At 53.4% G+C, this 12,270-nt stretch overlaps 1 protein-coding gene across 2 annotated transcripts in view; it reads right to left on the bottom strand.

Moving 5' to 3' along the window:
* Window positions 1-260: 260 nt before the first annotated feature.
* prdm2a (PR domain containing 2, with ZNF domain a) overlaps window positions 261-12,270 on the bottom strand; it is a 12,133-nt gene continuing 123 nt past the window's right edge. Inside the window, exons 2-6 of one of the 2 annotated variants that reach the window (XM_080832900.1) lie at window positions 10,022-10,303; window positions 8,637-9,269; window positions 5,316-6,356; window positions 3,531-4,403; window positions 261-3,245 (exon numbers count right to left, since the gene is read on the bottom strand). In XM_080832900.1, coding sequence (XP_080689026.1) covers window positions 754-3,245; window positions 3,531-4,403; window positions 5,316-6,356; window positions 8,637-9,269; window positions 10,022-10,040 — 5,058 coding nt within the window. In that variant the 5' untranslated portion in view covers window positions 10,041-10,303 and the 3' untranslated portion in view covers window positions 261-753. The remainder of the gene's footprint in view (window positions 3,246-3,530; window positions 4,404-5,315; window positions 6,357-8,636; window positions 9,270-10,021; window positions 10,304-12,270) is intronic. The other variant, XM_080832899.1, reaches the window with a different exon arrangement.

Genomic DNA, 12,270 nt, shown 5'->3' with positions numbered 1-12,270 from the left:
AACCCTGTCGAGGAGTACTACTTTCCTTTTCTCCTTTGATTGTTTCTCATAATATCCACGTAGTATAAATAACAACAAAGTTGACAGGATCATTTAAATTATTAAAGTGCTTGGCCCAACAGACTGCTAGTTCTGGTACCGGCCTGGCACGGACCAGCGCCACATCAGAGCCTGATCTGCTCCAGAGGCAGTTTAACCCTTCACCCTTGACCCTTAACCTTATAACCCCCACCCCACCCCACCCTCTCCGTTCTACCCTGTTTGCCTCTCGTAATCCACTGTCCAATCCACACCTTTATAAAGTGTCCAGAAAGTCTGTGATGTCATCCAGAATATTCCAGGCCTTCATTTTGCTTCCTTTCCTTGGCCGTTACTTAAAAGAAAAAAAATCTGTAAAAGTCTTTGTCATGTTTTATTTTTTCACAAACAATCCACCCACTGATGGTGTTAGCGATCACCAACTAATAAATAAATAAGAAGCTATGACGTGTAAATGTCCATACTGTCTACTCGTGCTGTTCAGCCCCCATCTTAGAAAGCGGTTCTGACTGTTCTCACAAACAGTGCCCCCATCTGGCCTGGAGTTGGATAACACCTCCCCCAGCCCTGTCCAGGAGAGGCCTCACTTCCTCAGTGTGTGTGTGTGTGTCTCTCTCTCACTCAGGGTACGTGTATAGATAGATGTGTGTGTGTGTGTGTGTGTGTGTGTGTGTGTGTGTCTGTGTGTGTGTGTGTGTGTGTGTGTGTGAAGCGTCACTTCCTCCCTGCCAGCCCCTCCTGAGGCGCTGCAGGCTGGGGTGCAGTTCCAACCTCAGCCTGACCAGCGGCGGGGGGCACCATAGAGCGCGCCTGCTGAAGGCTGCGTGTGACGGGTCCCCCCTTCCTCTCCCGCGCCCTGAGGGGGGCCGGCTGAGATGCGGGTTGGGTCTGAAGGTTCTGGGTTCTGGGTTCCGCCCCGTTCTGCGGCGGCCGGCCCGACCGCTGTGACGAATTGGACTGCGGGATCGGGGACAGGACGTCTACGGGCCCGTTTTTGCTCCTCTTGATGGGGTGGGCCGGCGCCGTCCCCAAGATGGCCGACCTCTTCATGACCCCCTTGCTGAGGTGGGGCAGTCCGGCATGTTCTCCCGCCTGTAGTGCCCCCTGCTGTTTGCCTGCAGCGTCTGCGAGGCTGCGTCGCCGCACGTTGTTGGCGTTGTTCTCCTGAGCGAGGGACATTCCCGCTCCCTCCTTCCTCTTGCGGGCCCTCTTGGAAGCGGGCTTGTTGGGGCAGCTGAGGGCGACGTGCTTGCTGAGGCTGGCGCGGTAGGTGAACTCCCGTGGGCAGTAGGGGCACACGTACGCCGTGCCCTCCTGCTCCCCCCCCTCCCCCCCTCCTCCCGCTGCGCTTCTCTTCAGCAGGCCGGCGGCGGCGGCGGCGGACGTCTTGTTCCTCTGGGAAACCGCCTTCTGCACCAGCTGGGCCTTCCTCTTGCTCAGGGCGCTCAGCTTCAACTTGGCCAGCGAGGACTCCTCCTGACTCGTGACGGCGGCGGGCCTCTTCCCCAGCCCCCCCACGCCGATGACTTTGCGGGAGACGTTCTGGCGGAGGTTGTTGGTCGGGGAGAGCACGCCATTCTGCGCCCCCCGTGCGGCGGCGAACTGCTTCAGCGGGACGGGGTTCTTCCTGGGCGTGTAGCGGCGCTTGTCGGAGGCGTTGGCGCAGGCGAGGATGTGTGTGTGGAGCGCGGGCATGTTGTCGAAGCCGTGTCCGCACTTGGTGCAGCGTATCGCCGTGGCGAAGGTCTGCGGGATGTTGTGGGTGGTGAAGTTGGTTGCCGAGGCGACGGAGCCGGTCGGGGTGCGGTTGTGGTACGGGAAGGGCGGCGGCTTGAAGCTGGGGTAGTGCTGGTTGATCCCTAAACGCACGTCGGGACCTTTGGTGCGACCCATCCCCGACGCCATGACCTTTATCGTAGTGTAGAGCTCCTCAGTGGCCGTGTCAAACTCCTCCTCCTGCGCCTGCTCTGGCTCCTCCTCCTTCTTCTTTGGCTCCTCCTCCTTCTTCTCCTCCTCCTCCTTCTTGGCCGCTCTCTGGCGTGTCACCCTCTCATTCTCCCGCGGACCGGAGTCCGGCGGCGTAGCGCCCCCCAGTGGTGTTCCCGCTGCTGTGCTTTCTCCGTTGGGGCTGCTGCTGTTGTAGTTCTGCGGTCGCAGCCTGCCGTCCTCCACCTCCGTGTGAGCGCAGGTCTGCCCCGGGTGAAGGTCCCTCTGGTGCTGCTGCAGGTTGCTCAGGAAGGCAAAGTCCTTGGAGCACGTGGAGCAGACGTAGATCCTGCCGATGCCGTGGTACGCGGAGCGATGCTCCAGGAACAGCTCGGCGCTCTCGAACAGCTGGACGCAGAACTCACACTTGTAGGGCCACGCCTCGGAGTGCTGGCCGACGTGACGGCCCAGCTCCTTCATCGAGGCGAAGGGCTCGGAGCAGACGTTACACACGAAGCTGTTGCCCAGGGGACTGTTGCCTAGGGGACTCGCCTGCACCGACTCTTCCTCCTTCACAGCTTTCTCCTCTGCTTGTGATGGGGCTCTCTCTCCCTCTCTCCCCCTCTCGCCCCTTCTCTCCTCATCTCTCAACCTCTCTCTTCCTCTCCTCTCCTCCTTTACAGCTTTCTCCTCTGCTTGTGAAGGGGCCTGTGATGGGGCCTCCTGAGCTGTAGAGGGCGCTGTGGTTAACTCCACTGGCTCGTCCGTGTTCTCAGACTCGTCTTTGATGAGGGAAGGAGCTGAGAGGGCAGTTTCCTGCAGTGGGGGGGTGGCAGGCAAGGCGGGGTCTGCTAGAGGAGGAGGAGGAGGGGGGGGTGTTTTTGGGGCCTGGTCAACATGGGGCGCTGTGGGTGTGTCTATAGGGGCTTGGAGCTGAGGTGTGGTGTAAGGCTGCAGATGCTCTGAAGGCCCAGCAGATGGCGCTGTAGGTGTGTCTTTAGGGGCTTGGAGCTGAGGTGTGGTGTAAGGCTGCAGATGCTCTGAAGGCCCGAGGATGATCTTGCCATAGGGAGACTCTATGGTACTCCCGGGGAACTCTATGGTACCCCCGGGGAAGGCGGGAACGAAAGCCTGCGAGGACTCTAAAGACACCGTGCACTCGATCACGACAGCGTTGGGGATGATGCCGAAGGACTGAATGGCCGACTCGTTCACAGACGCCGTGCAGAAGGCCTGCAGCGTCGGGATTGGAGTGACGAAGTCTGTAGTCGTAGTCGTGCCTGAAAGGGACATTAGATTAGATTAGAGTCAACTTTATTGTTATTGCACAGAGTACAAGTACTGAGACAACGAAATGAGGTCTAAACTCCAGCCAGTCACAGTAGGTCTGAACTTTGGAAGCCTACTGGTCAGCCCTATAGCCTGTAGCCCCAAACCCACACATGTTTGGACACAATTACAGACTTATGGACTACTGTATTGATCACTTATGGACTACTGTATTGATCAATGTAATGTATGTAAATGTAAAGTGGAATAAGTGAATAAATATGCAGACATCTCACCCAGGGCAGCGGCAGGTTGACTCTGAAGTGTTCCAGTGCCCCCCACCAAGCATATGGGGACCCCAGAGTCCCCCCAGTTTGGAAGCAGTGCTTTCACTTGGGCTCCCCCTGGTGGCCGGGGGTCGTTTGCTGCCGCCATCTCCACTCCGCTGATGATGGAAGCTTCCGGAGGCAGCAGGTGAGCAGGCCCTGACGTAACCATGACAACTGGCGAGGAAGCGGAGGGCAGTACCGGGGGAAGAGGGGTGGGGTCGCCAGCTGCAAGAGGGGGGTTGAATGGTTGCATGGCAACGGGGGTGAGGGAGGGGGGGGGCAGTGCCAGCTCCACCACCAACCTCTCGGGGTCCGCTGGCACCACCACGCTGGCAGCCGTTTCTATGGCAACATCTGTCACCAGGGCGGTGGCAACGCTTGTGCCCTGGTCTCCGGGGGCTGTGAGGCCGGCGGCGTAGTCGCTCATCAGGACCTGCTGCAGCATGCTGGAGCTAGGCTTGGCCTTCCGCAGCTGCAGGAGAGCGGGAGACATCATCGCTCCGAAGCCCTCGCCCTCGCCCTCACTCCTACCGGGCACGCTCAGATCGCCCTCACTCCTACCGGGCATGCTCAGATCCAACGCCGCCTCGCTCAGCTCCTCGCCGCCCTCCCTCCGGCTCACGGCGGCGCTGGACAGGTCCAACGGCTGCTGGTTGCACGGGCTCCCGCCAGTCCTGGGCTCAGACCAGTCCAGAGACACCGGGCTCGAATGGACCGGGACCAGGATCGACGCCGGACCTGAGGGAGTGGATCGCTCCTCCGGGTCGCCATGGCAGCAGAGACTCAACGGAGGAGAACTGCACTGGGCCTCCTGAGGTGTCCCTCGCTCCTGGGGGGATTCTGTTGGGAGAGGAGTGAGAGGTCAAGGGTTACTCACCGTGGCGATGGGCATGTGAGAGGTCAAGGGTTACTCACCGTGGTGATAGGGATGTGAGAGGTCAAGGGTTACTCACCGTGGCGATGGGGATGTGAGAGGTCAAGGGTTACTCACCGTGGCGATGGGGATGTGAGAGGTCAAGGGTTACTCACCGTGGCGATGGGGATGTGAGAGGTCAAGGGTTACTCACCGTGGCGATAGGGATGTGAGAGGTCAAGGGTTACTCACCGTGGCGATAGGGATGTGAGAGGTCAAGGGTTACTCACCGTGGCGATAGGGATGTGAGAGGTCAAGGGTTACTCACCGTGGGGATGGGGATGTGAGAGGTCAAGGGTTACTTACCGTGGCGATAGGGATGTGAGAGGTCAAGGGTTACTCACCGTGGCGATGGGGATGTGAGAGGTCAAGGGTTACTCACCGTGGTGATAGGGATGTGAGAGGTCAAGGGTTACTCACCGTGGCGATGGGGATTCGGGAGAGGAGAGGGAGGTTAAGGGTTACTCACCGTGGCGATGGGGATGTGAGAGGTCAAGGGTTACTCACCGTGGCGATGGGGATGTGAGAGGTCAAGGGTTACTCACCGTGGCGATAGGGATGTGAGAGGTTTAAGGGTTACTCACCGTGGCGATGGGGATGTGAGAGGTGAAGGGTTACTCACCGTGGCGATAGGGATGTGAGAGGTCAAGGGTTACTCACCGTGGCGATAGGGATGTGAGAGGTCAAGGGTTACTAGGGATGTGAGAGGTTTAAGGGTTACTCACCGTGGCGATGGGGATGTGAGAGGTTAAGGCTTACTCACCGTGGCGATGGGGATGTGAGAGGTCAAGGGTTACTCACCGTGGCGATGGGGATGTGAGAGGTCAAGGGTTACTCACCGTGGCTCTCTGGTGTCCCAGCAGGGCTCTGCTGTGTGGAAGTGGGGGTCGAGCCAGCGCTGCTGGGGGGGGTCCCCGTGCGTCTCTTGAAGCGGCTGGAGCTCGAGGACAGGACGGTGAGGGACAGCGGCGAGGCGAGGCGGTTGCCGTCGGCAACGAGGGCGAAGGTGGTCTTGCAGCCATCCTGCGTCTGGAGCAGCTGCTTCAGCTTCGGGGACAGATACACGGTCTTCTCCTTCTGGGTGCCGCCCGGCTCCGCAGGCTGGGACAGGACCGTGCCCACCACCGTGCCCACCACAGCGCCCCCGGTGGACGGGAGGAAGGAGGCGGGAGACGAGGAAGAGGAGGAGGTGGTGGTGAGGATGGGCTCCGACTCCAGTTCCGTTTTAATCTGCGGCAGCAGTGGCGGTGTGGCCGTCCGACGTCTGGATGCTGATTGGCTGGGGATGCCGATGACGCCGCACGGAGCGGACACGCCCGCCGACTGCATTCTGAGCGCCTGAATGATCTGGGACGGGCTGATGATCAGGGTGTCTAGACCAATCACAGCCGCCGAGCCAGAGTTGACCTCGATGACCTCGCAGTTGCTGACGGCGCTGGTGGAGACGATCTTGCCGTCGATGTAGAAGCTGAGGTTCTTGGAGATGTTGCTGGAGATGTCCATCATATACTGCTCTGGCTCCTCCCCCTCCCCAGACCCCGCCTCCTCAGGCTCCTCCCCATCAGGCCCCTCCCCCTCCTCAGGCCCCGCCTCCACTGCTCCGTCTCGGGTAGGGCTCGCCACTGAGGAGGAGGAGGTGCGCGTCTGCTGTGTGGGCGCAGTTTTCCTCCCATCCACCGGGGGTGCTGTTGAGTTGGTGAGGCGGCGTGGCAGCAGGTGCCGCTCGTGGACCCGTCGCTGGTGTCGCCGCAGGTTGGTGTGTGTCCCGAACGCCTTGCGGCAGAGTCTGCAGACGTGAGACGCGGCACCGCCCCTCTGCTCACCGCCCTCCGTCGAGCCACGCCCGCCGTGTGCGTCCCCCGCGGCAACTGTCTCTGTCCCTGCAAATCAGACATGACACACACACGCACACACACACACACACACACACACACACACACACACAGATGCTTCGTAAGCACATTGAATGGGCCATTGAAGAGAAACAGCTATAGAAATGCAGTCAATTTACCAATTACCATGGTGATACAATACAACCATGGTGATCCAATTTACCTATTACAATGGTGATACAATACAACCATGGTGATCCAATTCACCAATTACCATGGTGATACAATACAACCATGGTGATCAGGGTGGGAAATTTACATATTTTTTAGGGGGCAATTTTTGCCCCCACTTACTGAAATCCAGGGGCATTTCACAAAAAATTGGGGGCACTTTTAGAAACTTGTGAAAAACGTTTAACCTTTGTTCAAAATAATAAACACACTTATTTAGGCTTAAAGCAGCTATACGGAATTCTGTTCCAAAACTAGTACGCTAACTACCTAAAAGGCATGCAAAAACCTTGCAAACACCACCAACAGCCCAGCTGACACTAATAGAAGCTTGCCAACACACTAACTGGTGTCTTTGCAGTATACCTGGCGTCATGCATGTGCAAGCTTTTCTTCCATTTTTGCAGGGTGTTCCAGCCCGTTACACAGAATAGGGCATATCTTGGATGGCTAGTGGGAAAGACACAGGTCTTGATCTGTCCTTCACATGACCATATGCGATCAAAATTAATTAGAGGATGGTACCAAAACCAGTTGCCTATAGAACCATACCTCAAAAAGTGTCAAATTGTTGCATAGTGTTACTTTAAAGTATATGAACAATTGTCATCAAATGGCAATAATAAGACTATTAGGCTTTAGTCTACAAATTCAAAGTGTTTTCTTTTTTTGAACAAAAACCAAACAGACAACCTAAATTAGACAATCATATTCACGTTTATTCTTATTTCTTTGTGGTTATGAGTTGTTATTACTACATTTCATTATTCAACTATTAACAATCGTTTTTTTCTTTTATTATATTTATGGATTTTTGTGTTACCTTTAATCATGTTGTACCTACCATAGTAGGCCTACAGGAAATACAGTTAAGACTAGTAAGCTAGCTTGCAAGCAAGCCTTTGTAGTTAACGCTGAAACGCACTATCAAAGATGGCTAACGTTAGCTAACTAACATTAAACTAGCTTAACCGAACTAAATCATTTCTAAAAGTATTATTACCAGTTATCATTCACCATAGGCGATGGCGTGATGCTTGGCGCCTGGTGACGAAAGGCCATGTATTTCTGTATGTTTTCGCTCCCTTTGATGAAGTCAGCAGAAGAGTTTGCCTGTGCTGGATTTACAACGACTTGGGCAACTCGTTGTCTACAAGTCCGACATGCCTTGGGAAAAAAAATCAGGTGTTTTTCTCGTCGTCATCCTCCACCCCAGGCCAATCTAACTTTATTTTTTGACAGTTGCTGGGTGTGTGAATCTTTTAAAAATCGAGATGGTGACGGAGACTATGCTGATCCTCGTTTCTCCTCACTCTCGCAGTCACAGGTCTGATTAGGAAGCGCTCCAGTTTTGTTAGAACGTTCGGTTCTTCACGCAACAATGAGTCAAGGCGAAAATCAAAACATTTAATGGCAACTGACCGGCTACAATGTTTGACACGTTCATCAAATTATTATTACACGAAATTATGGGGGCATTTTTTGCCCCTCTCCTAGTAATTTTAGGGGCAAAACTATATTTTTTAGGGGCAGTTTTGCCCTTTGCCCTCGTTAATTTCCGACGCTGATGGTGATCCAATTTACCAATTACCATGGTGATACAATACAACCATGGTGATCCAATTTACCTATTACCATGGTGATACAATACAACAGATGCATAGCTAGAGGTTCTTTATATATTTAGCAATATTGGTTTGTGAATGCTAATTCATTCAAACAAATAGGTCCCACAAACCCACATTTTTTTCAAAAGTTACTCAAAATATACAAGATGGTGTTCATTTCATCAACAAGAAAAAAGTAAAAAACTTGACTTGGCCTCCATCTTGGGTGCGGTGCAGTGTGCTGTGGTGGAGGTACCTGTGTGTGTGTGTTAGTGTGTGTGTGTGTGTGTGTGTGTGTGTGTGTGTGTGTGTGTGTGTGTGTGTGTGTGTGTGTGTGTGTGTGTTAGTGTGTGTGTGTGTGTGTGTTAGTGTGAGTGTGAGTGTGAGTGTGAGTGTGAGTGTGTGTGTGTGTGTGTGTGTGTGTGTGTGTATGTGTGTTAGTCTGTGTGTGTGTGTGTGTGTGTGTGTGTGTGTGCTGTGGTGGAGGTACCTGGAGGTGTTCTGGTGGGCATGGGGCGATGCCTCGCGGGGATCTTCAGAGGGGGCGGTCCAGCACGAGCAGACGGGGCGGTCACAGACGGTTCTGATGCTGCAGACGGGGCGGTCACAGGACGGTGGGTCGGTACCGATGCCGGAGCCGAAGCCGAAGCGGACCTGCCCAGCCTCTTCCGCTCGCTCTCGTGCCTCCTCTCGTGCCGGCGCCGCCCGAACTGGGTGCCGAAGGTCTTGGTGCAGAAGCGGCACTTGAGGGTGTGTGTGCCGGCGGCAGCGTTGGCAGCGGCGGCGTGGATGTGTGTGTGGCGCTCCAGGCCCTGGCGAGTGGTGAAGCGGCGATGGCAGTGGTGGCACTGGAACGGGTCGCCCTCGGGGTCGTAGTCAGGGTCCTGCTCGTCCTCCACGGGCGCCTCGGACTCCTCCGGGACACTTCCGGAACCTTCCGTCTCTGCTTGAGCGTCGCCTGTGTTTGGGTCGGCATATCCGCCCATCACCATGGACACCGTTTCTCCTGGTGGCGCTGGCGTCTCCTCAGCGGTGGTTCTCTCCTCCTCCTCTTCCTCCTCTTCCTCCTGAGGCAGGGACTGAGCCGACGACAGGCCCAGCTGCTCAGCCTTCACCACTACAACTGAGAACACACACACACACACACACACAGACACACACACACACACACACACACACACAGACACACACACACACACACACACACACACAGACACACAGACACACACACACAGACACACACACACACACACAGACACAGACACACACACACACACACACACACACACACACACACACACACACACACACACACACACACACACAGACACACACACAGACACACACACAGACACAGACACAGACATAGACACAGACACAGACACAGACACACACAGACACATATGAGATTGAACTGGTCCTAATCACAAACATTCATACGGTTGAGAAAACTGCTAAATAATGGGTTTATCATTCAGAAGGTAATACTACAACATTCAGTTTTATTTGGATTGTTAAGGACAGAACTATTATGTGTGATGCATTCAAGGTCACAAAACATCCTTTGGGAAATATCAAAGACGAAGAAACCGTAACGGTTTTATATGTTAGAAAGTTACATTTCAGCCTTGTATAATTTTTGAACCTTGCGATATAAAAAAAAAAAAATGTTATTCCAGAAATTGATACTGAACATGGTATTGCTGTTCTAGATAACTTGTAGAACACCGAGAACAGCTGATTAAGATCATGAAGACGCACCTACGCACACACACACACACACACACATACACACAGATAACAGCTTATTAAGATCATGTAGAACACAGAGAACAGCTGATTATGATTGGGTAGAAACAGAGAACAGGTGCTCACCCTCCTCAGAGTTCCACATCTCTGAAGAACTCAGTGAAGTCTCAGCTGTCCGTCTGGGATGAGTGTTCCGTCTGGGATGAGTGTTCCGTCTGGGACGAGTGTTCCGTCGTCTGGGATGACTGTTCCGTCTGGGTTGAGTGTTCCGTCTGGGATGACTGTTCCGTCTGGGATGACTGTTCCGTCTGGGATGAGTGTTCCGTCTGCTGCTCTGTCACCCCAGCGTCTGCTGTCTGCTGATCTGTCTGCTCAAGGCTGTGACCCTGGGACTGCTGACTCAGCCTGCTGAGGGAAACACTGAGTGTGTCACTAGTGACTTAGTGGGTGATCTCAGGATATGTGTGTGTGTGTGTGTGTGTGTGTGGGTGTGGCTGTGTGTCACTAGTGACTTAATGGGGGATCTCAGGATATGTGTGTGTGTGTGTGTGTGTGTGTGTGTGTGTGTGTGTGTGTGTGTGTGTGTGTGTGACTAATGACTTAGTGGGTGATCTCAGGATAAAACATCAGTTTCATGGATTCAGACAAGAGGACATGCTTGTGTGTGTGTGTGTGTTTGTGTGCATGTGTGTATGTGTGCGTGCTTGCATGTTTGTGTGTGTGCCTGCATGCATGCTTGCGTGCGTGCATGCATGTGTGTGTGTGTGTGTGTGTGTGTGTGTGTGTGCCTGCATGCATGCGTGTGTGTGTGTGTGTGTGTAAATGGTAGTGGCAGCTGTGTGAATGTTCCGCTGAGGGATTAATGCGCTGCCTTCCCTAAAGTCGCCGTGCTTATAACCCTCACCTGTCACACACACACACACACACACACACACACCTCTCACATTATTATAACCCTATAAACATTTTAAAGAAACAGTTGATGGCCACACCCACACTCAACACTCAACATAAGCCAAGGAGAGTCTGGACACTAACGTGCGCATTAAAATAAAATTAAATAAAACTCTCTACGCCACATTTCATACCAGGAGGCAACACAATGCACTTCAACTGCCTCCCAGACATCAGCATACCCAGTATAAGTAATTAGATATGGATACAAAGTCACTTATTAAAGTGTACTGTACAGACTCCACGTCATGACTGTTATTCTGAGCCAATCATACTAGTCCTGTCATCAGCTCATAGAGTAGCCAGAGCAGGTCCCCTCGCGCAAATTTCAACATCGAGTTTTACAGCCTGAATCGGAAGCGTCACATAAAATGCGAACGGTGCCTCTGAACTGCCAGCACCTGGTGTTTGGTAATCGCGAGATCTCTCGTGCGTCTCTAGGAGCCCACCCAACAACCAGGCCTCGGTGCTTCACAACGGCAGCAGCACACTGCGGTAAACTACCGAGACACCGGGGTAAACGGATCCACGGAGGGTAGGCGCGCTTTGTAAACACTGGGCTTCAGTAGGCTACAGGCGGCTGAAAATTCCAACAAGAAATGAAATTAGCACACAGCTGGTATTTAAACCTGCTAGGAGAAACACGCCCGAGTGCCTGATGTAGAAAGATGACAAGACACTTGTTATAAGGCTCGGCTATCTCATTACAACGTTCTAAATGCAAGTGACAGTGACAGTTTTCCCGTTATGTCAATATTGCAGACGTTTGACAGTTCATGTGATCGTCCGACTAACGGGCCAGATTACCATACGACGCACACTTATGATCCATTTTGCAGATTAACTCATCAGCGTATGGTATAATGTCTATGATTATGCAACTGAATGCAATTACATGTCTGTTGTTATGTATAATAACGAACATCTCCTTCGGCTCGTTCGACGCAGCTGAGAAATGATCTCGTCTGAAAAGGCGATGTAGGTTGTAAACAGTGTAACAGAATGTGTAACGGGAGCTAATACGTTTACAAGGAAAGCGGACTCTGCAATGACACATGTTGCCCCCGCATTATCAGACGCGTCACGTCCCTTTAAATAAAGCGACTACTGGCGCTGACTGTCTGCAGTCTGGGAAGGTCACTGGCGAATCGGACACCGCGGCTAGTCAGATCCAACACTGTTTACTGCGTTGGAGCTTGTGTCACGCTTTATTTCATCGACTATAATTCAAAAACCCGCAGCTCCGTAGGGCTAGCCAGATGTCATGAAAAAGCTAACTGACGCGCTGTCATAATATAACAAAATAACGCAAGCCTATGACAGCTAACTAGCCCGGAGCCAGACACCCTGTCGTTGCAACGACTTTGACACAAGCAGCATGCTCGGTTGTAAAACCCTGGGCAGGGACTGAGCGGGTATTC

Source organism: Sprattus sprattus, assembly GCF_963457725.1.
Source record: "Sprattus sprattus genome assembly, chromosome: 2".
Lineage (NCBI taxonomy): Eukaryota > Metazoa > Chordata > Actinopteri > Clupeiformes > Clupeidae > Sprattus > Sprattus sprattus.
This window is presented reverse-complemented; position numbering and strand designations above follow the sequence as displayed.